The 22,999-nt window shown below is 35.3% G+C and overlaps 2 protein-coding genes across 3 annotated transcripts; one reads left to right on the top strand and one right to left on the bottom strand.

Moving 5' to 3' along the window:
- Window positions 1-2,795: 2,795 nt before the first annotated feature.
- On the top strand, window positions 2,796-6,315 carry LOC117330737. Of its 2 annotated transcripts, none has more exons than XM_033889193.1 (2): window positions 2,796-2,870; window positions 3,730-6,315. In XM_033889193.1, exon 2 carries the CDS (start codon window positions 3,730-3,732, stop codon window positions 4,633-4,635), a length of 906 nt encoding a protein of 301 aa, XP_033745084.1. In that variant the 5' UTR covers window positions 2,796-2,870; the 3' UTR covers window positions 4,636-6,315. The 2 variants fall into 2 exon arrangements, with proteins under 2 accessions (XP_033745084.1, XP_033745083.1); XM_033889192.1 differs by having other exon boundaries at window positions 2,825-2,955.
- Window positions 6,316-14,287: 7,972 nt separating this feature from the next.
- LOC117330736 (interleukin-17 receptor D-like) lies at window positions 14,288-22,825 on the bottom strand. The gene is made up of 6 exons (XM_033889191.1): window positions 22,756-22,825; window positions 21,259-21,422; window positions 20,782-20,847; window positions 20,197-20,364; window positions 18,997-19,038; window positions 14,288-18,231 (listed from the first exon to the last, which is right to left on the bottom strand). Exons 3-6 carry the CDS (start codon window positions 20,831-20,833, stop codon window positions 16,724-16,726), a joined length of 1,770 nt encoding a protein of 589 aa, XP_033745082.1. The 5' UTR covers window positions 20,834-20,847; window positions 21,259-21,422; window positions 22,756-22,825; the 3' UTR covers window positions 14,288-16,723.
- Window positions 22,826-22,999: the final 174 nt, after the last annotated feature.

Raw genomic sequence — 22,999 nt, 5'->3', positions numbered from 1 at the left:
ATTTAAGTCCATCAATATAACATAATTTACGAGGAAATAAAACTCTTTGATGACAAAAACAATGACATAAACAAAGCATTTTCTATAAATATTTGTCCTCGATGCATTACTTTAAGGTTGTAGGGTACTTGTTCGATATACAAAATGTCACAGAGTATTCGGCAAATGCGTATGTATCGTACACAGGTACTAGCTGAACTGTCGACAGGAAATGCATGCTTTTAGTACAATTAAAGGAAATCTGGAGGTAAAAAGTGCTTTTAAAATCCATCAACTCCAAGTCGTCTCTAACGGCAATTACATGAACCTTCTCTGAAGCAATATAACGGGAGTGCAGTCCAGCCGGTGTTTCCTGTATACGAAACTACTGGAATAACTTAATCATACGGTTTCCGTCTAGGACCCTACAATCAATTATGTCTACAGATATAAGTTTCCATCTTAAAGAGCTATACCAATAAGTATAGTAATTAACTATGCACTTTTGATAAACCAAGAACATGGCGACACAATAATAACATATAATGTAGACATATAGGACCTAATCTTTGGAGTAGAGAAAGAACAGGAAAACACCAAATGAATGTGTTGACAAAGGCGTAATTCACATCGGAGGCAAACATATCAAAAAATGCATTCACTTGAACTCTGGAAGAAAAGATAGAAAATGACCAGGTATTTCAGAAAGGTAAGCGACATACATATAATGTCATGTTTTCAAAGTGAGAAATAAGGTAGTGACACGACACCATTAAGCATGCTTACAACACGTCAACATATGTATTGCAAAATATATAAATAATGAAGTTCTTCTTCATAACGTTCGATATGTGGTCTACTTGAAAATCGTCAGCAGTTATGACTTACAGTATATTGTAGGGCATGAGGATAGTAAATTAGGATAAATATACATGTATAATATTTAGATACAGTCAAATTACGACAGGTATAATAAGTAACACTTGTAACTTGTTCTATTTTGACAGTATCCATGATTAAAGAGAATACGGTGTGCACCAAATGCGGAATAAGAAACTGATAAACTACCACACATAAAGTATGTTACTAATTAATTGTGACGTTGTAGAAATAATCATATCATATTCCCTATGAATTCTTTGTTTTAGCTCGTTCCTCAAACAAATAAAAACGCATGTGTTCTCGAATACAAAGAAATAAAGAAAGGAGATTGAAGCATCAAACTAATAGACCTCAAGTGAAGATTTAAGTGTATTTCTCTACGAAGGGTAGATTGGTCCCTTCTCATGGTAGTTTGATCCCTACCCAGTGTAGTTTGATCCCTACCCAGTGTAGTTTGATCCCTACCCAGTGTAGTTTGATACCTACCCAGTGTAGTTTGATCCCTACCGAGTTTGGTTTGAACCCTACCCAGTTTGGTTTGATCCCTACCCAGGGTGATTTGATCCCTACCCAGTGTTGTTTGATTCCTATCGAGGGTGGTTTGTGTTTCACAGGTAGGCGAGATCACGGACTGTCCTTTTCCCTAAATTGCTGCAGATAACATTCGACAATCCTGCCGTATGACGTTCAGTGAGAAAGACATCGTGGCTACTGCCTCTAATGACACTGGGTGGTGTTGATAGCCGTGTACAATAAAAATGTCCAATTCTGAAAAATATTGCACATGTTTTAGATATGTAAACATTGCCAGTTAACCCTACATATTACCTCTAATAAAGTATATATATTTGTAATCTTTACAACATTTGCAATTTTAATACATCTCTGAAGGATAAGGAAAATTATTTTTTCTATGTTTTTCAGACCTGTGAATACCATGATAACAACTTAAAAATAACTTTAAAATAGCAAAATATTATAATAATTATTATTTGACCCAAAATGAAACGATTTTTTTTCTGAAACCTATTTGAAATTAAAAATCTCTATCCCAAAGACAGAATTAATCTTGTTTTGACATACAAAATGTATGTTGTACATTAAGTTTTCCAGCTATCTTACCTTGATTTTGAGCCACCATTTTTCGATGTAGGCAAAACTAAATTTCCTGTGTAAACTCACTTTCGGAAAATCCGGAACCAATTTATTTATTTTAGTTTTAACAAATGTGAAATCTGTATGTACTACTTCATAATGAATATACCAATTAAAGTGTACATTGTTCATTTTTTATGCATATCATAATACAGGAGTTATTAGCTTAACAGAAGAAAAAAACACCCATGGCCACCCAGTCTTTCTGTGGTATGCTACCGTTACACCCATAAACCAACAAATCATTTTACTATTTTGACGACTATTACATAGAGCCACAATAAGGGCATTGTATAGTGTTACAAGAAGTACAGTGTCTGTTATGAGCAAACATCTTTCACATTTAGGTTTTTGTCTGCTTACAATGTCGTCTGCTTCAATATAACATTTTGTATATAAACTATAAATTCAATGAGGACGGTCGTGCTTATATGAATACAGTCAATATTAAAGCTTATAATCACAAACTTTCCATTCTCGATCAATGAGAGAATTGCATTGTAATAATGGCATGCAACCATGAGCCGTATTTTAAAGTCTTTTGTAAATAATATCTAGCCCTCAAAATAATCCATAATTTATAATTTTCCTTTACACTTTAATATGTTTTCATTAGAACATATATACAGAAGCCGGATATTGAAATTTTATGTTAGGTAAACTTAAAGGCGAAAGTCGATAAATTAACAAAGGCGTTATTTAGATACTGTTTAAATCTACAAACGAACGGACGGTTCCTTTGCGAGGCTGGAGTGTCGGTCTACCCTGGCTCTACATAAACACATCACTACCAGCAACTGTACCTAACACTGAACATCAAACAAGCCGGATAAACTGGAATATGACTACAGCAGGTGACTATCTTGTTTTAGTAATAATTTGAGTTTAGAATATTTCTGTATCCGGATATTATTGAAGCAAGAACATTCAAAGAAAGGGGTAAGTTAAAAATTAAATGATTCAGGTGAAAACTAATTCTAATGATAAGACTTTTTTTTTCAATACGACACTATAGAGTTAAAATACCAAGCGGTGATAATTAAATGTATTCACTATCAATATAAATACGTTTGTAGTTATTTCGCATATTATCATAACAGAATGTTTTCGTTCTATTTCGCAAAATACTTATTATGACTTATTTTCAAAATTGAGAAAAACAATTGGGGCTTTAAAGCTTTCTATTCCAGCAATGATATGGATACACTAGCTAGACCAATAAATAGGTATAAAGTTACTTTAGGTGTGTAGCAGATGGTCTTCAATGCTTTTAAATCAATGGTGTCTACGTTGTAGAAGCATACACACACACACACACACACAATAAAAATAGACAATGTACATATGAACAACTGTAATGTCAAACATTACACAATCCATTTTTTACATCTTGAAAAATGTAGTAATATATGTTCTGGTATTAATTGGAGTCAAAATCTCAATAATATTTCATATATATATATATAGTCTTTATTGGTATATTTTTGAGCGCGCATGGCACAACTAAAGCTGTCAAAATATCAGATACGCTGTTTGATTATATCAGTGTTAATACGCAGACATTCGTAGATAAAAAAATCATACATATTATAAGATTAATTTCAAAACGTGAATTGAAAAGAAATCTTGATTCCAATGTTAGAGATATATTGAAATGAAATCAAACTGTTTTCCTCTGTAATTTTGTTTTTTATTTATTTCTTATACTTACAGATGCCCCGTCGCATTCTTTCTGACTCTCATAAAGGCTGGTCGGGATGGGAATCTCGCTTTAATGCTGCACTCAGAATGAGCAAATCAAGTATGTTTTCTACCAGGGTAAAAAATGAACAGGAGGGAAACCGTTTGTCCATGAAATTACGTCATATCCGAAAAACCAAACAGAAAACGGAAAACGTAACGAATAGAGATATCAAAGAAACTAAAGATGATTTTATCAAAATCATCGCTTCTGGACAAGTTTATCGAAAGCACCGATTTGAAAAGTATGACCCTTATCTCAAAGACGTCAGAGAACACAGGACCGTAGTAGTGGATAAGTTCAGGGATATAAAGAAGGCAACAAAGAACATTCGACTAGCAAATATGATCGCAAAAGGTCGTTTGCTTGACCTTGCACCTATTCCCGAAGAAAGTGGTGAAATCTCGATCGGGACCCGTCGTGAGTCGCTATTTCATCCGCTTGATCAGTCAAGTACGGTAGGATTGAGACGTCCATCAATTAACAATTCTATTCAGATGAATAATCAAGGAGATCGTGCATTTTCTGCATCTTCACGGTTGACTGACTTTGGAAGCGTCAGAAGTGAACAGCTTCGCGTCAAGGAATATTCCCATCGAAGGATCAAGAGAAAGGCAAAAACTATCATTATGAGTCGCGACCGAACAATATTCCCAGGAGAATGCAAGTCAACTTATGAGATGAGGAAATTCATGGCGAAAGAGGCAACTGATTTTATCTACTCGTTTTCACCTGAGGGAAGACGGCAAGCTCAGATAGACAAATTGAAAAGAGAGGCACAGCTACCAGAATTTGTAGACCGAACTAAATCAACTTCAGCCATACTGCGGCACTATCAGGAATACAAATCCAATCGATCTCTTTTGGAACCCATTTAAATTAATGAATAGTTATAGAAACCAGAGATAGTTGTATGCTGTAGGGATGTTTCATGAATCTAGCTCTTTCAGAAATACTACCGCAAAGGTTCTGACCCTTCTTAATATAGACGTTCGTAAACAGTATGCCGTGATTTCCTTATATAATGACGTCACCAACAAACTATGTACTGGGTGTGTCAGTTTTAAAGGGTTGTTCAAAAGAAACATGTGAATAGCAGGTGTAAATCTAAATAAAGTAATACCCGTAAAGAATACGCGGAATAATATATATACATGTACATATATAATTGCATCATGCATCATTTGTCCTATGAGTCGTCAATGATTCATGGAAAAAATTGAAATTCAGAAGGGAAATCTAGAAATTTATGAAAGTGTCGTAATAATAGAATTCATTATACTTGCATTGAACATGTACATCCAATGTGATCATTTTCACTGTCGTATACATAGTCCTATCTCTGCTTTTGCTTTTAACCATTTATCAGAATTGCTTCATGTAGTACAGTAATAAGGTGTTCGATTAAAAATGATACAGGTAATTACATAGCCGTCCGACTTATTATCCTATACATTATGAAATATTTGTCATGTATAAACATTGACTGTTTCCCTAGTTGGTACAAATGTGTATAGCAGTAAAACAAATCAGTTGATATAATAAATAGTTATTTTTGTTTGGAACTAGTAATGTTTGAAAAACAACAAAGAATACCGACATAATAACTAAACCACGATTCAAACTAAAAAATCGATTAAACCAGCTGGAAAATATAAGCAAACATATAGATTTCCATGATGACTCCTAAAAAAAAAATAAACAAACAAAAACAAAAACAAAAAACAAGAATATGATCCAGGTGTTCCGGTAGAATAAGCGTCCTCTGCTGCATACACATCACCTGACCTACAAATCTAGGTCAAATCCGGACTAAGTCACAGTGATTGTTGCGACAACCCACGAGGCATATCAACTAACGAGTCTGACTTAATATCACACCAGGAAATAAATTATTTCCAAATGTGATCTGATGTTGACCGTAACACTTTACCATGCATGACCTTCACCCAACACGGACCTATAGAAACAGCTTGAAAGAGAGCAAGGAAGATATGCATTAACAAACACAGACGGTCCATTATGTGATCTAGCTATACACAAAATTGGGTAAAAGTTGGCCTCTTGCACAACGGATCTAAGCGCAAATCTTTAAAGTGAAATATTGACGACTTTGTCGTCGCCGTTGTCGGAAAAGTAACTCTTCCTCAGAGGCGAGACAAAAATGATGGATTCAGTAAAGAATTTTGAATTATTATTTTCACTTATCTGTTGAGAAATGATGACCGGGTATCAAGCCAACAATGCATAGTTAGATTGTTATTATTCTAATGTTATCAATGTAAAGGGAGACAAAGGACGCAAACAATACGGTGACGATCACAATAAGTGACGTCAGTCTGCCGAGTAAATACCGACATTAGACAGCAAGTTATCTAGCCATACTTATTCAAATCATTATTGATTATTTCAGTTTTGTGAGTTTCACAATACAAATCCCAACAGTCATCGTTTTCTTATTCATTGCTGGTGTTATTCTTTGGACTTAAAAGGGGGTTATACATTGTCTCGAAATCTATTTGTTGGAAACAGACTAAATAAAGGAAACAACCCATTCATTGGTATTCTATACTTATCTTATTTTAACTTTTATAAACAGAATATATGACTCATAAATGATGACAATAAATGCATGTCACCTTTCAATAAGATCCCGTTGGCCACTTTGGTCTCGTTCATTCCACAGGCGCTTGCATAGAAAATGTGATTTTCAGGTTTTTTTTTATATGACAGTGGTATGTGTATTCTGATAAGTACTTAACAGAATACACATACTACTGTCATATAAAAAAATTGAAAATCACATTTTCTATGCAAGCGCCTGTGGTTCATTCGACAGTTTAAAAATAGCATTGAAGTGGCGGAGAAAAACATATTTCTGTAAGAGTTTACATAGCGTCCCACTTCAGCTTACGAGACTGTGCTATTTGCATTTACTTAAAAATAAAAATTGTAAGACAATTTTGTGATAAAGATTTGAACTGAATCTACAGATTCAACTTCAGAAATATATTGACAATGATGACAACCATTCTACTTTGTCGACGACCACCAATATTTAACAAGATGTAGAGCTCAAGAGGTTGTGATATTAAGGTGTGACTATGAACTATCTTACTTAAAAATAAAAATTGTAAGACAATTTTGTGATAAAGATTTGGACTGAATCTACAGATTCAACTTCAGAAATATATTGACAATGATGACAACCATTCTACTTTGTCGACGACCACCAATATTTAACAAGATGTAGAGCTCAAGAGGTTGTGATATTAAGGTGTGACTATGAACTATCATAATTGCGAGCTCCCTGGCTGTTTTGAGCAAGATTATTTTAGAAGGGGTCCCGCGTGACATTTGACCCCTTTTAACCATAATCAATGATCACCAAAATTTCATCAGGTGTAGACCTTGCTATTATTATTGATATTATCAATGTCGCCCTTATTTCCTCCAAAATGAACAGCATGATATAATAACAATATTCAAATCACATATATGTTAAAGAAAGAGCATGGCATATGTATGATAAAGATCAATGAACATAGAATAAATATACACTTAGTAAACATAACTGGTATTATAATTAGTTTAAGTTTAATAATGAGCAGAATTATAGATTACTTTTGTAGAAGCTAGTATTGAATAGCACCGTACAGGTCTAGCATAACTTGAACATGACATATTGTATTCAGCCTAAACTGTTCTAGTATATGTGTTTCCAATTGTAAGGCCATAGGGTCTCCCATTAAAATGTGAACTAATATATATACGGACGGATATAGTGACAAAGTGATTACTATAAATTATACTAGCGGAAAAAAGAAACCCAAGTTTATTTTCGATAGTTATCATTTTACACGATTCTTTGAAGTGTTCATGATGTGGGTTTCTCGATTTCATCAATACTGAATACATGTTGATGATTTTTGTTGTCCTATCACAAACGGTGTATGATTGAACACCTTTAAAATAAGGGTACCCTGCGCCGTTTCCCCCCCGATTGAAATCGGTAGTAGCATGTGTGTCTACCCCTGGCATCAGTTCTGCTCTTACTCTCTTATACATTGACCCCATCAAGGTGTTTATTGCCCTTTGAGGGATATTATTTCACTCCTGAATAAGGGCCGTCGTGAGTTGAGCGACGTTATATGTGACGTTGAACGCTTCCTAACTCTCCTGTCTAGCTGGTCCCAAAAATGCTCGATTATGGAACATTTCTGGACTGTATGTACTACAATAATATTAGAGGTTTACACGACAGGAAACTTTTAACAGGCTGTCATGTAACTAATCGTAATATCCAACTACAATGTATTCAGGTAGAATAAAACCTCATATACGTATAGGAGTAGACTATGGCGGCCGATCAAGAACTGGAACGTTAGTCACGACAACCCCTAGCAACATGGGGCCTCGCGTTGTCCTGCTGCAACGAAAGGTTACGTTGATGGATAAGAGGAAGAACGTGTAGTCTCAAGACCTGATCCCGATATCTCACTGCAGTAAGATTACCATCGATAACCACGAAAAGTGTTATATCGCCTTGAGATATCCCAGTCCGTACCATAACAGGCACTCACCAAAATATGTCACTTTCCGTTATGCAAGCGTCAGAATATCGCTCACCACTTTGTCGTCCATCTGCCCTGTAAAGAGTAAAGTAAGACTCGTCAGTGAACAATACGCGTCTCCAATGGGCCAAACGAAACTGATTAGGTGCAGGTGCAAGTAGCCACTGCATTCGACGTTGCGTCGCCTCTGCGTAAATGGCGGAACAACATAAGGACATCGTGGCCTTAAATGAAACTCCCACAACCGATTTTTAACCGCTCTTGGACACAGGGGCTTGGCTCTTGGACACAACTTGACGTGCCGTCTCCGTCGCCGTCAGAAATCGATTACGGAGAACCGAAAAACGTAAGCCTCTATCTTGACGTCGCGACCTAATTCGCGGGTGTCCGCTCCTGGAAGTCCGAACGGTAACCCAATCTCCCTGTGACTCGGAGACGCCCAACTAAACGGGATATTGTTGTCTCGTGTACACCATATTGCTGGGCTTCATGACGTTGCGAATGCCGCTGCACTACCAGATGAATGACCCTGCCCCTATAGACTTTACTCAAACGTGGCATTTCGCTGTGCAATCGCTTTGAAAAGAAATGTTGTGTAATCTGATCTGTAATGTTACAATATTTGATTTGTAATGATTTACCAGCACATATGGTGCAAGATACCCCTGATGCACGCTTTCTGGAAAAAATTGCTAAAAGCATGCAGCGTGGACTGTGGCCACGAACTCAATAAATACAAACAGTGGGAGTTATTTGTAAAGATATTTATTTGTATACACCAGTCTCATTGAAGGCTGTGAAATTTCAGAGAATGTCATTGATATGTGAAATAGAGAATAATGCCTGGGTCGGGATAATTGTACAAATCAAGATGGTCCAGCCAACTCTTTAAATCAACCAGGATGGCTTGGATAACCCATCTTCAAATCAAGATGGTTCGGCAAACTCATCTACAAATTAGGATGGACTGGCTAACCCTTCTACACACCAGGATGGTAAGACCAACTCATCTACAAATCAAGATTGTCTGGCTAACCCTTCTACAAACCAGGATGGTAAGGTCTGGCTAACCCTTCTACAAACCAGGATGGTCCAGCAAATAAATCAACAAACCAGGATAGTTCGGCCAACCCATCTACATATCCGGATAGCCGACCAAACTCTCTTTAAATCTGGATAGTCCGACCAACCTATCTACAAACCAGGATGGTCTGGTTAACCCATCTTCATATCCGGATAGCCAACCAACCCCTCTTTAAATCTGGATAGTCCGACCAACCCATCTACAAACCAGGATGGCCTGGTTAACCCATCTACATATCCGGATAGCCGACCAACCCCTCTTTAAATCTGGATGGTCTGACCAACCTATCTACAAACCAGGATGGTCTGGCTAACCCATCTACATATCCGGATAGCCGACCAAACTCTCTTTAAATCTGGATGGTCCGACCAACCTATCTACAAACCAGGATGGTCTGGCTAACCCATCTACATATCCGGATAGCCGACCAAACTCTCTTTAAATCTGGATGGTCCGATCAACCCATCTACAAACCAGGACGGTCTTGTTAACCCATCTACAAATCAGGATACTAGGCGACACCAATCAACAGACTGAACACTATGGACAACCTATCTACATATCAGGATGATCTGAACAACTGCCCTTTAAATCAGGACGGTCCTGACAATCCAGATACAAAGCAGGATTGTCTTGGCAAACCAATTCACAAATCAGGATTGCGAACATGCTCAAACTTAAAATTAAACAATTAACAGTGCTACTGTGTGACTGTGCTCAGTTGTATCACCCTTCAGTTTCATAATGAATAAATCAATATCTTAAAACTGAATGCAAAATACTGTATGTATGACCATGGCTTCCGAATGAAATTATCATGTAGTAATACTTAAACATATGCATGCGCATGCTTGTAGCTATATTTGAAATTTTGCTTTCAATTAACTTAAACTGACTTAAATAAATTTGTATGTTAAAAAAAAGGATTCTTATAAATTAGCGTATGTACATGTATATAAATTGTCATGAAATCATACACTTATGATTGTTTTATTAAGAAATTATAGAAAAATGTATTCAGAATTAAGAATTTTTCTTCAATATCTCCATAATGTAAAATGATACATTAATTTAACTACACAAAATGTAGATGGCATTAAATGGAATCACTTTTTATGTATATCTTTTGTGATAAATCTTATACAAATGTACATACATTCTACCTTATTTCGAAATTTCACATCCACGCAAAAAAACTACACGATGAAATTGTCAACAGTTGTTTTCGCTAATGAAATACAACTTTAAGTGTCGTTTTACTGCAAAAGAAGGGTATACAGAGCCACAGACTTACATATGATTAATTTTCTGTTGTTGAACAAAAGAATAATCTAAACTCATATTAGCTTCTACTTATGAATAACAGATCCTAGGTTTATCACAGGTACAGTTGATATTTCATACATCACAAAAGCATGATTAGTAATGTGCTCTTAACAAAATCAGTACATGTACACAGCATAATACAAGCAGAACGGCTGATAAATGACTTAAGACAAATGTGTTCTGCAAATACATTAGTTCATGGAATGAAGTATCCGCATAAGCATTTCGTAACTTCAATATCCTTGTTTCTTAAGATAATTTGAAGTTTTACTTAACTTCGATTCCTAGATTTAGAAGAAAAAAAATATTTTCTCAATAAGCATCAACCAGTCAGGTTCTGCATCATTGAACACGCTTTAGACTTAGATCTAAGCTTACTTGGTAATTAAAAATTTCTCTATCATGGAAATATTATTCAAGTACAATGAAACGTTAGATATATGTTTCTGTTAATTTAAAGTAAACATAAGTGTTGTCACTAATTTATAATGAATCCCTGATGATCAGTATATGTGTATGGTTTGATTGGTGTCTTAATTAATTAGGAAACTCATAGAAACCAAACATTATCAAATGTCAGATTGATAAATATCTCCGAAGTCAGAAAAGTCGCTGATTATGAAATTGTCCCTATTTACAACATGTAAAATTACATTTTGATATGGAACTGAACAATTCAATATGTATGTGAATAGACTTGAATCCAATACCCAATACTTATTGTGATGTACCAAAGTCTATTTACACAATACTTATCAACCTAAAGAAATTGTTTCATAATTCAACATGTACAAATCTGATTCTTTTTTTTAAACATTTTTTTCATTCTTAGATAATGTTTTCTAAATCCTGTGGGCAAACTGCCATGTAACAAAAGCTATATGGATCATTTATTTGTCTCTGGTACCTTGCTGTCCCTTACATTACTGTACAGAATAGATTTCAATCACAATTTGAAATAGAACTGATATGAGATCACAAAATTTACATACAAAATTGATAGCTTATAATTAGGCATTGGCATATATATATAAATATAAACACAAAATACATTTTTTTTGTAATATCATTGGCATAATCATTAAGTACAAACCAAACATCAAAACGTTTTAACTGCATTTACACCGATTTTGAATCATGTATACAATATTTATGAAATAATAACCAGATAATAGAAACAATGGATATTAAAGCACTAATGAGAATCGGTAATTAATATTCACATTCATGTATATTCAACATTTCACACATATATTCATTAAGTAAGTTAGTGCATCGATCCTAACAGTACTACATACAATTTTGCTGACTTCCTTGTCAGAATCAACAAGAGCCTATCACATATACCCATTTTACCCGAAGGAAGAGGTACAATAAGTAAAGCAATTGGTCCCAATATTTGTCAAAATAAGAACTGCACAAAGAGCAGATTTAGTTATAATTCCTTGGGTTATACATGTATTTGTAAAAGGGAGATAACTCCAGGAAAGTATACCATGATATTCAGTGTGATGAAAAACCAGGTCATGACCCTTGGAATAAGGGTCAAGGCTCAAAACAAGGGATACCATATTACAAAGAAAATGAAGAAAATTGATCGAACCATTTCTAACTCTCAGTATAAACTTACAAAGAAAATGAAGAAAATTGATCGAGCCATTTCGCAGTATAAACTTACCTGAAGATTTATCAATTCAAACATTTTCATATATTTTTTGATGGGTAGATGCCTTGCAGTCTTATTTCTTCACCATTGAATTATTTTGATTGCAACTTAACAATGAATAAAATTTTAAATGTAAAAGTCAGTCATAAGCTGACCATTTCAAATCATTTAATCATTTTGAGAAACCATGGACCAAAAAACGTCACTTACTCTACCCATTCCAATTCATCCCTCAAATAGCTTGTACACCAAAAAACAGAATGCCACTAATACGCTTTTAAAGAATATTTCTGATTAAATGTTTAGGGTACAAACCTTAATGTGAATATCTAAACAAGCAATATTATTATCATAATATATTTTATTATCAAATATTGCAACTTTTTAATTAAGAATTAAGGTATGCCAAAACTCAGTAAGTACATATATAGGTGATACAAGCATAATTACACAATGCCTTCATTCCATAAACAGACTTCTGGACCTGTGTTCCCTGAAATTCATATTTAAATGAATTATGATTTTACCACGCTGCATTTGTTGCAGTCCATTTTTCTGTGATTTTGCAATCCAAAGTCATAGAAAAAATACCAATTTTCTGGAATAACCCCTAACCCATTATTTTTCACCTGGGCACAGGTGAATAATGACTATTCAAAACTCATTGATATTGCACAAAAACCATCATTATAATTACAGATGTACAAATGTACCTACCGGGGTATATATCAATTTGTCAAAAAAAAAAAATCTGAATTTTATATAATTACATTCTAGACAAGATATATGATTAGATATACATACATACGTACATTTAGTTACAAACATATAATATATACATAGCTAAATATATGATGTATATGCTTAGCAAAACGAATATATGAAAAATTAAATTGAATTCAGGAGGAAAATACTTCTCCTGAAATCAAGCATTTTTTAAGTCAGGCCTGATTTAATGCTAGTTTTCAAGGCGGTACTTAAATTCTGTAATAAACCCCGGAGTCAAACACACCTTCCAACTCTAACTAAACAAGAGGCCCATGGGGCCTGTATCGCTCACCTGGATGGAATAGACCAAATGTCAAAATAATGTTCATGTTCAATTCGTTTTATTTGTTAATCTCAAACAATGCTATATATGGTTATAGTGCTTTGAAGAAATAATAAACTCCAGACTCTCTAAGGGTCTGAAAGACCTCAAAAATTGTTTTTAGAACATGCATTCATCACTTTATGACTAGTAGCAATTTATGTATTTACGTTTATTTCCCCTATGGGCCCCTGCCCATTTGGTCCCTTGGGGGTCAAAGTCATCATTAATGCAAATATGTTTTGCTTCCCCCCCCCCCCCCCCCCCCCCAAGATTTTTCTGACCAAATTGGGTTAAAATCCATTCATAACATAATGACTAAAAGCAATTTAAAAGGAATTATCTCTATTTCCCCTATTGGGCCCCTCGGGGATCAGAGTCACCATTTATGCAAAATCTGTTCCCCTTCCCCCAAGGATGTTTCGGACCAAATTGGGTTCAAATCCATTCATAACTTGATGAAGAGTAGCGATTTTAAGGCATTACCTCTATTTCCCCTATTGGGCCCCTCGGGGTCAGTCACCATTTATGCAAAATCTGTTCCCCTTCCGCCAAGGATGTTTCTGACTAAATTGGTTCAAATCCATTCATAAATTTATGACAAGTAGCGATTTAAAGGAATAACCTCTATTTCCCCTATTGGGCCCTGTCCATTGAGCCCCTCAGGGGGGGGCAGAGTCACCATTTATGCAAAATCTGTTCCCCTTTCCCCAAGGATGTTTCTGACCAAATTGGGTTCAAATCCATTTATAAATTTATGACAAGTAGTGATTTAAAGGAATAACCTCTATTTCCCATATTGGGCCCCGCCCCTCTGGCCCCTTGGGATCCGAGTCACCATTTATGCAAAATCTAAACCCCTTCCGCCAAGGATGTTTCTGACCAAATTTGGGCAAAATCCAATGAGAACTTTTAGACTAGTAATGATATGAAGCAAATGTTGACAGACGGACAGACGGACGACGGGCAGGGGCCATGCCATAAGCTCACCGGACCTTCGGTTCAGGTGAGCTAAAAACTGGTAGACTTATTGTAATTTGCAGATTTATGAAACAAGGATAAATTTGTTAACATTTTCACTAAGCAGTAATAGAAATACATGGGCTTAATCTTGGCCCCACTGGCTGCCAAGCTTATCACTATATTGCAACAGAGGGAGATAACTCTGGTAGATCAGATTGTGTGGGCTTAATTAGCAGACATTAGCTTATTGTTGGATTTTGGTATATTTAGATAGAATTTAATCTTTATCAATAGTCATCATGCATTGAACACTAAATCTAATTGCTTCATTTTGTAGATCACTTAGATTTCGCAAATACATTTTTTTGTTGACAAATATTGACCAAACTTTGCATCAAAAATTACAACTCGCTTAATTCGAACACTTAGATAACTCTAAGTTTTCTCTAGGTCCTATTCAGTTCGAATTAACGAAGTTCCACTGTATTTTATTTTACAAATTTACATCTTGAGACATCTTTTTGAACGGCATAATCAACGATGATCTAGATATTACTTTAAATTCGCTAAAAATGAGCTTTTCGTGTCATGGACTATGCAAGACTCTAGATCTTGATGCCTCTTAACATGAAAATAAATCCAAAAATCAAAATACAAGTGATTTACAGTAGCAAAGAAACCAGATAACAGAAATCATCAAATAAACATGACACTACACACACACATATATATATCACAATTTTTACATAACATATAATATGTTTTCGACTTGCGAAATAAAATGTTAAATAAATATAGGTACAACAGACATTTTGTTTTGCTGAAAAATTACTGTTTTCATCAATAAATGTACAAATACAACATTCACATCTACAGTTAATAGATTGTGACAAGTTTGTAAGTTTATATACAGGTAATATACTTACAAAATAATTTGTCAAAGCAATAGAATACAGATTAGAAAATACTAATTACAGTATAGAATGAATGTATATATATCACAATTTGGGGTTTCCTACAGCTTATATGTACAACATATAGGTATTTTTAATGAGAGTCTCGTTAATTAGTTACACAATATATATACACTAAAGCACCTTATCTATTTGTAGTAGTAGTGTGTTCCTGCATTACATATGTAACTGGTACCAGTATGTACACATCTATGTTGGGTCCAAATCTGGCGACATAAACATCTGTGAATGGCATGCATGGTTGATAGAAACAGAAAACAGAAAAAATGTTGAACAGGTAAATGCATTAAAGCATTTGTTTTCCATTTTAAGAAAATGTTTTGCTTTCCAGGTAATTATTTTTTCTCCTTTTATAATTAAATCTATATTAGTCTAGCTATTGGTAACCACAGGGACTTGGCACAAAATCCCAAAAGAGTTAATATATTATATTCATATCTTTATATACACAACACGGTAATATACATATCCATGAACCCTGGGTTTGGAATTTGTGTCAAGTCTGTTTGTCGTATCAGTAATTTAATTACAGATGTAACATTTACATCAGACATCAATAATACATCAGGAGAGGCTGTATTTAATGCACAGAAAATGTTTCAGAGAATTCCAAAACAGGAGCCATTTATTATTTAAGATACGAGTAGTGCTGCAATGGTAATCCGTGGGACGATATATACGTATATCACGGTGTTAATGGCACAGTTTGGGGCACGGTACGCTAACAGTTTTGCAGATCAGGCCATTTCCAGTTTTCTGCGCAATAATTAGCATCGCCCAAAACCAGCATGGGGTGCGGAAGCGCTTTCGTTGAGTGACTGCTTATCAAATATTTGGAAACATTTCGGGTTCCGTGGAACAGAAACAGATGCTGTTTAATATATTCCACTGATCATGTGCAAAATAAATGCACCGTGATATGTATCGTATCTGAGACAAGTACTGCGATACGAATCGTATTGTGAGGGCTGTGTATGGTTGCAGCACTAGATATGAAATCAAATACAGTATTCCTATATACATGATTTATCTTCAGTTACAGTTATATATCTGTCTGTCTACCTGAGTACCATAAAAATTTGAAAATACAATGCACAATGCCATATTTTGATAGTAACTATTTTGACAACCTGTTTGGAAACATGCAAGACCCTGTGTAAAGGACAAAGTCAAAGAATAAACCTGATGTTTGTACAGTGTATGTTTATAATCGATTTTAGTCGAGATGGATTGATCAGGACACATGTCCATACTGGTATTCCAATTAATATACACACAGGGTTACAAATTCACAACCTGATGTCTTGCAGCTGATAGATCTGTTCCTCCAATGACATAGCACTTGATGACTTGTCTCCCTTGGGGAATGTTTGCTTGAGGGGCTGAAGGAGCAGTGCTGCGTCTGCCGCGGTAGGTAAGTGGGGCATGGGGGAGGGTGAAGTCTGTATATGTGAAGTAACCTTAGGAATAGGCCGAACTGCTATGGATGGGATGTCGTAATGAAACGACCCCATTTTAAGACTAGAGGGCATTCTAATGGATTGCAGATCCTTTTCAAGGTCTTCCATTGCAAAGTCTTTGTTTGACCCGGAATCCTGCGATTCTGAGCCTGACAATTTTGCCCCATGTTCATCCCATTCCTTATGGACATCTGCCTGAAACACTGTCTGGGAGCTGTGGATACTAGAATCACACACAGTCGGCATGGATTTACTCTTGTGTCTATAGACAGACATGTCATCCTCGCTGTCCTGAGTGAGCTGCCGATTAAGCCGGCGCCCTTTACACCGTGTGCTGGGGTTGTGTTCACCCTCCTTTCCACAAACCATACACGGCATTTGTTCCAGGCCACTGTAAAGCGATGGCGACTGAAAGCTGTCACACGATTTTGAGGTGTGATTTGGTGGGGTAGACAAAGTCTGATGGCTAGACAATGAGGAGGGGAGAGAATTCTGACGATTCTGTATACTTCCCACCATATTCAAGTTTGTTTGTTTCGTACTGCGTGGCAAGGTCTGGCTGTGAACATCAACCAATGTGTTGACCTGTTGAAGGTCATCAGTCTCCGGCATACTCACTTTCAGATCCCCTAACAAAGGCTCCAAGGAGCTTTTCCTTGTGTGGCGAGATTTTGACTTACTCGGTGGGGGAATGAATTCCATACTATCCTCAACCCAGTTTGGATTACAACGAAAAAATTCTTTTGCAGATTCTATAGCAACTCTGAGCTCTGTTCCTAGCTCTGAGCTGTCATATGTTTTATCCGATATTCCCAAACATATGTTGCCATTTTTAGTTTGCTCTGTACTTGTCCCATGCAAGTGACAAAACAGCGGCAAGATGTCCCGCATCAGGCAGAACTTGGCACCAGTCTCCAACTGATGGGGAATGTCACTGGCTGTGGAATAGTCCATGTAAACCACAGCATATTTAGACATGGCTAGGCCTTTAGAGCGCTCTACTCTCATTTTCTCTGCCACATAGTCAACAGCCACAGCAAAATAGTCAGGAATCTTTCTGCATGGATCAAATTTGAATCTAACACGTTTTTTTGTACATCGTAGTCTGGCACCAACCGAACAAAGAACAATGATGTAATCCACCTCCTGTAAGCGATCCACGAGCCAGTCGTCCAATCCACGCTCAAAAATGATTTGATCTTCGAACAGGTCAAGATGAACATTGCAGTTGCAGGTCTCTATGAGGTAGCCAGCTAGTGCTGATACAACTTTCTCGTGAGCTGCACAGTCATATGCGTACAGGAGCAACACTGATGGTATCTGCTTCTGTTCAAGATCTGAAAACATCAAACATACAATTATAAATATAGAAATCACTATTTCTAGAATTTCTGAATTTTCAACTCCTGTTATGTTTCCAATACTTCAAGTTTTCCTGTTGGGTGTCTTGGGCAGTTCAGATATGCCAGGTTCTAGTGTATTATATGAAAGAAAAAAACATTTCGGAAAGAAAGCAACTTATATTATAGTCCAAATCATCATTACATTTTGTCAACTTGTTTTGTATCAATGATGCAGACACCAGACCTATATAAAATAGTTGATAAAATGTCAGAATAAGTCTGACTTCCTATATTATAGTGTACAGTGCTCCAGCAAGCAGATTACCTTTGAACATTGAACATAGGGATTTGTTCACCCCTACCTTGTGTGTTTTGCTATTCTTAGATAGCTACATGTATATACATGCATTAAGCTGCAAACTGATGCAATCATATGAATTCTGTTTGCTTGAATTATCCCAGGTCAACAATTTCTTTGAAAAGAAATATGCGTGTACAAGCTATCTGGAGCACTCTATGTACAGCTTAGTTATGCATTATTATTGAATTAAAAAATATACTCAGACATATCTTAGCATTTATTGCAAGATATTTTGTATTCCTTTCACAAATTATTTTCCTGGTACATGTACAAATGAAAGAAATACAGCAATATAAATAGGCATTCAGAATTTGTTTTACTTCCTTTTAAAGCTGAATGCTTATTTTGGCACACAATAGATAACATACAACATATTCCTGTGTATGTTGACTACATACCTAGAGTTATAGAGCTGTTTAATTCATTCTGCTCCCTTGATCCTGTAAATCAAAGTCAAAATCATCAACTTAATTTTTTCCTAAAATAGAAGCAGTAAAAGTAAGCCAGCTGATTTCCGTTAAGAGCATTAGGTCAACATCTTTTGTATTGAATAACATATAATATTTTGTACCAGCTTATATAGTTAAGAGCATTTGAATATTTTAAAAATAATCCTTCAGACGAAGTTATAAGCAATAAAGATACTGACACCTTTGATCTTGAATGAAGTTCAATGTCGTTTCTGGTCACTTTTGTATCATTCAGAAATGATATTAAGCTGTACATGTAGACCAATTATCGTGACTCTAATCCTTTTGGTTCTTCAAAAGTTGCTTGTGTACTGATATTTTAATAACTTTGACCCTTGTGACCTTGATTGTAAGTCAATAATTATTTCTTTTTCTTCTGCAAACCTTGCAGTGTTCCATATCAGCAAAACATTGACCATTCAGATTCAAATTCCAAATTCTTACAAAGATCACTAAAATATTGCATCTAATTAAGACATAATATATCACATTTGCTTCCAAAACTGATATTTAGTTTTTGCAATTCTAATTCTTGCAGTTTTGATACCATTTATCAAATATTAAGTGTAGCATTTGGGCTTTATATAGTAACAGTAATGAACTTTAAAGAGTTTAAGTACACATCCTGTCAACACCACATGAACAGACAACATTATAAAAGAGGTCTAGATTACCACACCAATCTGATTCACTATTACTATAAAATTTAGTAAAATTTTGCAAATTCAAATACCATGTGGTTGTAAAATACAAAAAAAAAATCCACACTTCGTTAAAAAGCAAGCATTCTGAGAGTATTGCTTAAGCAATACATGTCCCTTCCGGTCCCCGCTAAAAATAGTAACAGTGACCTTGACCTTGACCCAAAAACCCTGAAACTTGAACTTAATCTGTACCTACTCATACTGAAGTTACCTACTTTCACCAATATACCTTGCAGCATGGCAGAGAAAAAAGTGGAGAACTGAGTGGACGGACAGACAAACAGACAACAGACAGCTGGACAGACAGGGAGGAAACATATAGCCCCCCCCCCCCCCCCCCCCAGTTTCACAGGTAGGGACTAATACCACGTTATACAGTAATTTAAGCACAGATTAATGTGGCATATCAACCCTAGTACTGTACCTGTAGTGTAGTTCCTTCTTGCCTGACGCCGTTTGTAGAGTCGATAGAGAATAGAGATAAGAAGCAGGAGGCCTAAGAAGCCAAACACTCCACACACCGTCCCCAGAACAATCTGTAAAGACTTTTGGTACTCAGAGTTATCCGGCTCCTTCACGCTCACATCGTCCGCTAGAAACCAATTAGACAAAAGTTAATGTTATGACTTGTAAGAATCACGGAAATATAAGCGGAAGTAATTCTTAAATTCATTCATTACTATATAAGAAACTTTGAACATTGGTGATAAGACTCATCCTGTTGAACATTTCTAAACTGGGGAAAATGATCCAATGTTCTAATCAAATATTTTTATAAACTACATGTATTATGCACTTTGTGTTCTGAAACGATTCTCTTTCGATTAAACTGCAAAGGTAACAATTATAATGCTAAATTTTCTATTTTCCTGTCATATCAAGAGTTTATGATTTTAAATTGTTCTTGTTTTTGGACAACTATGATAATAGTTTAAAGTCTATCACAGTTTCAATTGCAGAACATTTCAATGGAATTTTAAACTTCTCAAAAACCTCTAGTCATACTTACCTCCCCCTGTGTGACCATTGCCTCCACTTATTGGTAGCGTTGGTGTTGACATTCTGGAATTTTGTCCTGTGTTAAGTGAATAACATTGTCGATGTTTAAATAAACAATTTATATACTTTTTACTAAAGTAGCTGTCAGCTTACAAACACGGAAAATTTCAAACGGACAAGAGCAATGACTTGTGGAAGGGGTTGAGTGTGTTGATCAAACAATCTTTTATTTCTATTACTGTAAATTTGCACATATTGTGTGCACTTTTTTCAAAAATTGCCAAGTGAAAAAATTGACTGAGCATGCTCACCATATGCAGATAAAAGCCTTTTTTCTGGTCTGATGATCATAATGTCAATTCAATACATCACATTTTACTCTAAATAAGGGGTGGACTTAGTTGTTAGGACAATGAAATGACATCTGTTAGCAATTTATAAATGTACTATACAGGTATGACATATCATGATTATTGCAATAACTCACCAGTGTCACCTTATAATGTGCTATAGCACATTAGAAGCTCCAAACATGACAAGGAACTGTGGACGGGTACACTCACAAGAAACAGTGTGACTACATGTCTCAATGAAAGGAAATCATTATTTCTCCTAAGACATGGCTGGTAATTACGTTACATGGCCACTTCACTAGAAAATGAAATAAAAGCACATGTTATCATCAGGTTTTGATCAATTAGCAATCAAATCTGTGCTTTTAATTTCCTGTCTATTTATTTTGGTTGTGATATTATAAACAGGAATGAATTCCAATGAAATTATATATATATATAATTAATTAAGTGGTAACATGGAATCTATTTCACTGCATTTCCCTCTGATACACAAAGATTCCAAAATATCTGACAGTTTGCAAATTTCTAAAATGACCAGGAAAAAAAACCCACTGTAAATCATATATACAGTATGCATTAAAATTAATTCTGGACTCACCAGACATGAACTGGTGTGGTTGTCAAAGCAGTTGCTCAGTTAAGTCATTGTTATTTTAATGTGAACTTTTCTTACATTTATAATCTACAAAATATACTTTATGATAGCTTTATAAAATATTATATATGTAGATCATGTCACAAGGATTGCCATTTAGATGACTGGTTATGATCATGTGATGATTGTAAGTGATCAAGTTTACACATAATGCAGTCTGTACGTGTCATTTATGGACTAAAAAGACTATTTCTTGAAGTGTTAATTTATTTCATTACAGCAGTCATGAGTGAAATTTAAACCATTACATGATGAAGAACAACTTACTTGTCATTAATGTATCATTCAGGTCATACAAGAAGAATGCAGGTGATGTCTTCGATAATATTAATTGGATATCAAGAAAATAAAGTCAAGTAAGAGTAAGGGTCAATCGTCACCTTAGTAACCATTAATAATAAATGAATCATTAGTATCAATATTCGTTCGTCTGTCAATATATCAATACCACATACATATGTCAATATTCACGGTTTACCTGATGAGTGACCAGGGCAGAATGAGTGTCCGGGGACGTTTTGCACGTCAAGGCATTTGTTTACTAAGATTTTTCTTTTGGCATTTTTTCAGTTATTTATTCGAAAGATGCCAACATTTCAGGCAACGATGTTCTCGGATTTGATTACACCTAGCCCACAACATGATAAATGTTACTTGTATCATAACTTGTGTCACATTTAGAGATAAGATTTCATTTGTATGATGTATAAACAAAAGACAAATGTTAAAATTGTACCCAAGAAATCTAAATAAGTTGAATTACTGTTAGTTATGTAACGTGATCGCTTCTAAAAACGAAAACAATAAAAGTAAACAATCACTCTTCCTGGACAGTACCGGAGGTCCTTTCGCTTCAAACAGTCAATTATAATGGCAGTAAGATGATCATTTTTACGTATTCATGTTCCATATTGTTTCTTAATTAGGCAAAAACGCATATTTCACAACAGTCTTATCTCGTTTGTGATTTTACCTGAGGACAAATAAGATTTTCTTCTCTATTTTCCCAGGTCAATAACACCAACAGGAAGTTTGTATCAACACGCCCTCTACTGGCCTAGGAAGGGAGACAACCGTTGTGCGTTGCAAATGTTCAGCGTTTGTTATTATATTTATTGGAAAACGATGCTATGATTATTTCACAGTCGTTAATCATAAGATACAGAGACATGCAAAAAGTTGTCGCTACTACACACATTTTATACATTTTAACAAAA

Source organism: Pecten maximus, chromosome 7 (assembly GCF_902652985.1).
Source record: "Pecten maximus chromosome 7, xPecMax1.1, whole genome shotgun sequence".
NCBI lineage: Eukaryota > Metazoa > Mollusca > Bivalvia > Pectinida > Pectinidae > Pecten > Pecten maximus.
Note: the sequence above shows the minus strand (reverse complement) of the source record. Positions and strands in the feature narration are given on the sequence as shown.

What these genes read in the sequence shown, in the direction of transcription:
- LOC117330736 (XM_033889191.1), bottom strand. Translation starts at nt 20,833, where the DNA reads ATGTCAACACCAACGCTACCAATAAGTGGAGGCAATGGTCACACAGGG. An exon ending in AAGAAGGAACTACACTACAG is followed by an intron (nt 19,039 to 20,196) that starts GTACAGTACTAG and finishes TTTGATTTACAG; the next exon opens with GATCAAGGGAGCAGAATGAA. An exon ending in AAACAGCTCTATAACTCTAG is followed by an intron (nt 18,232 to 18,996) that starts GTATGTAGTCAA and finishes TGATGTTTTCAG; the next exon opens with ATCTTGAACAGAAGCAGATA.
- LOC117330737 (XM_033889193.1), top strand. Translation starts at nt 3,730, where the DNA reads ATGCCCCGTCGCATTCTTTCTGACTCTCATAAAGGCTGGTCGGGATGG.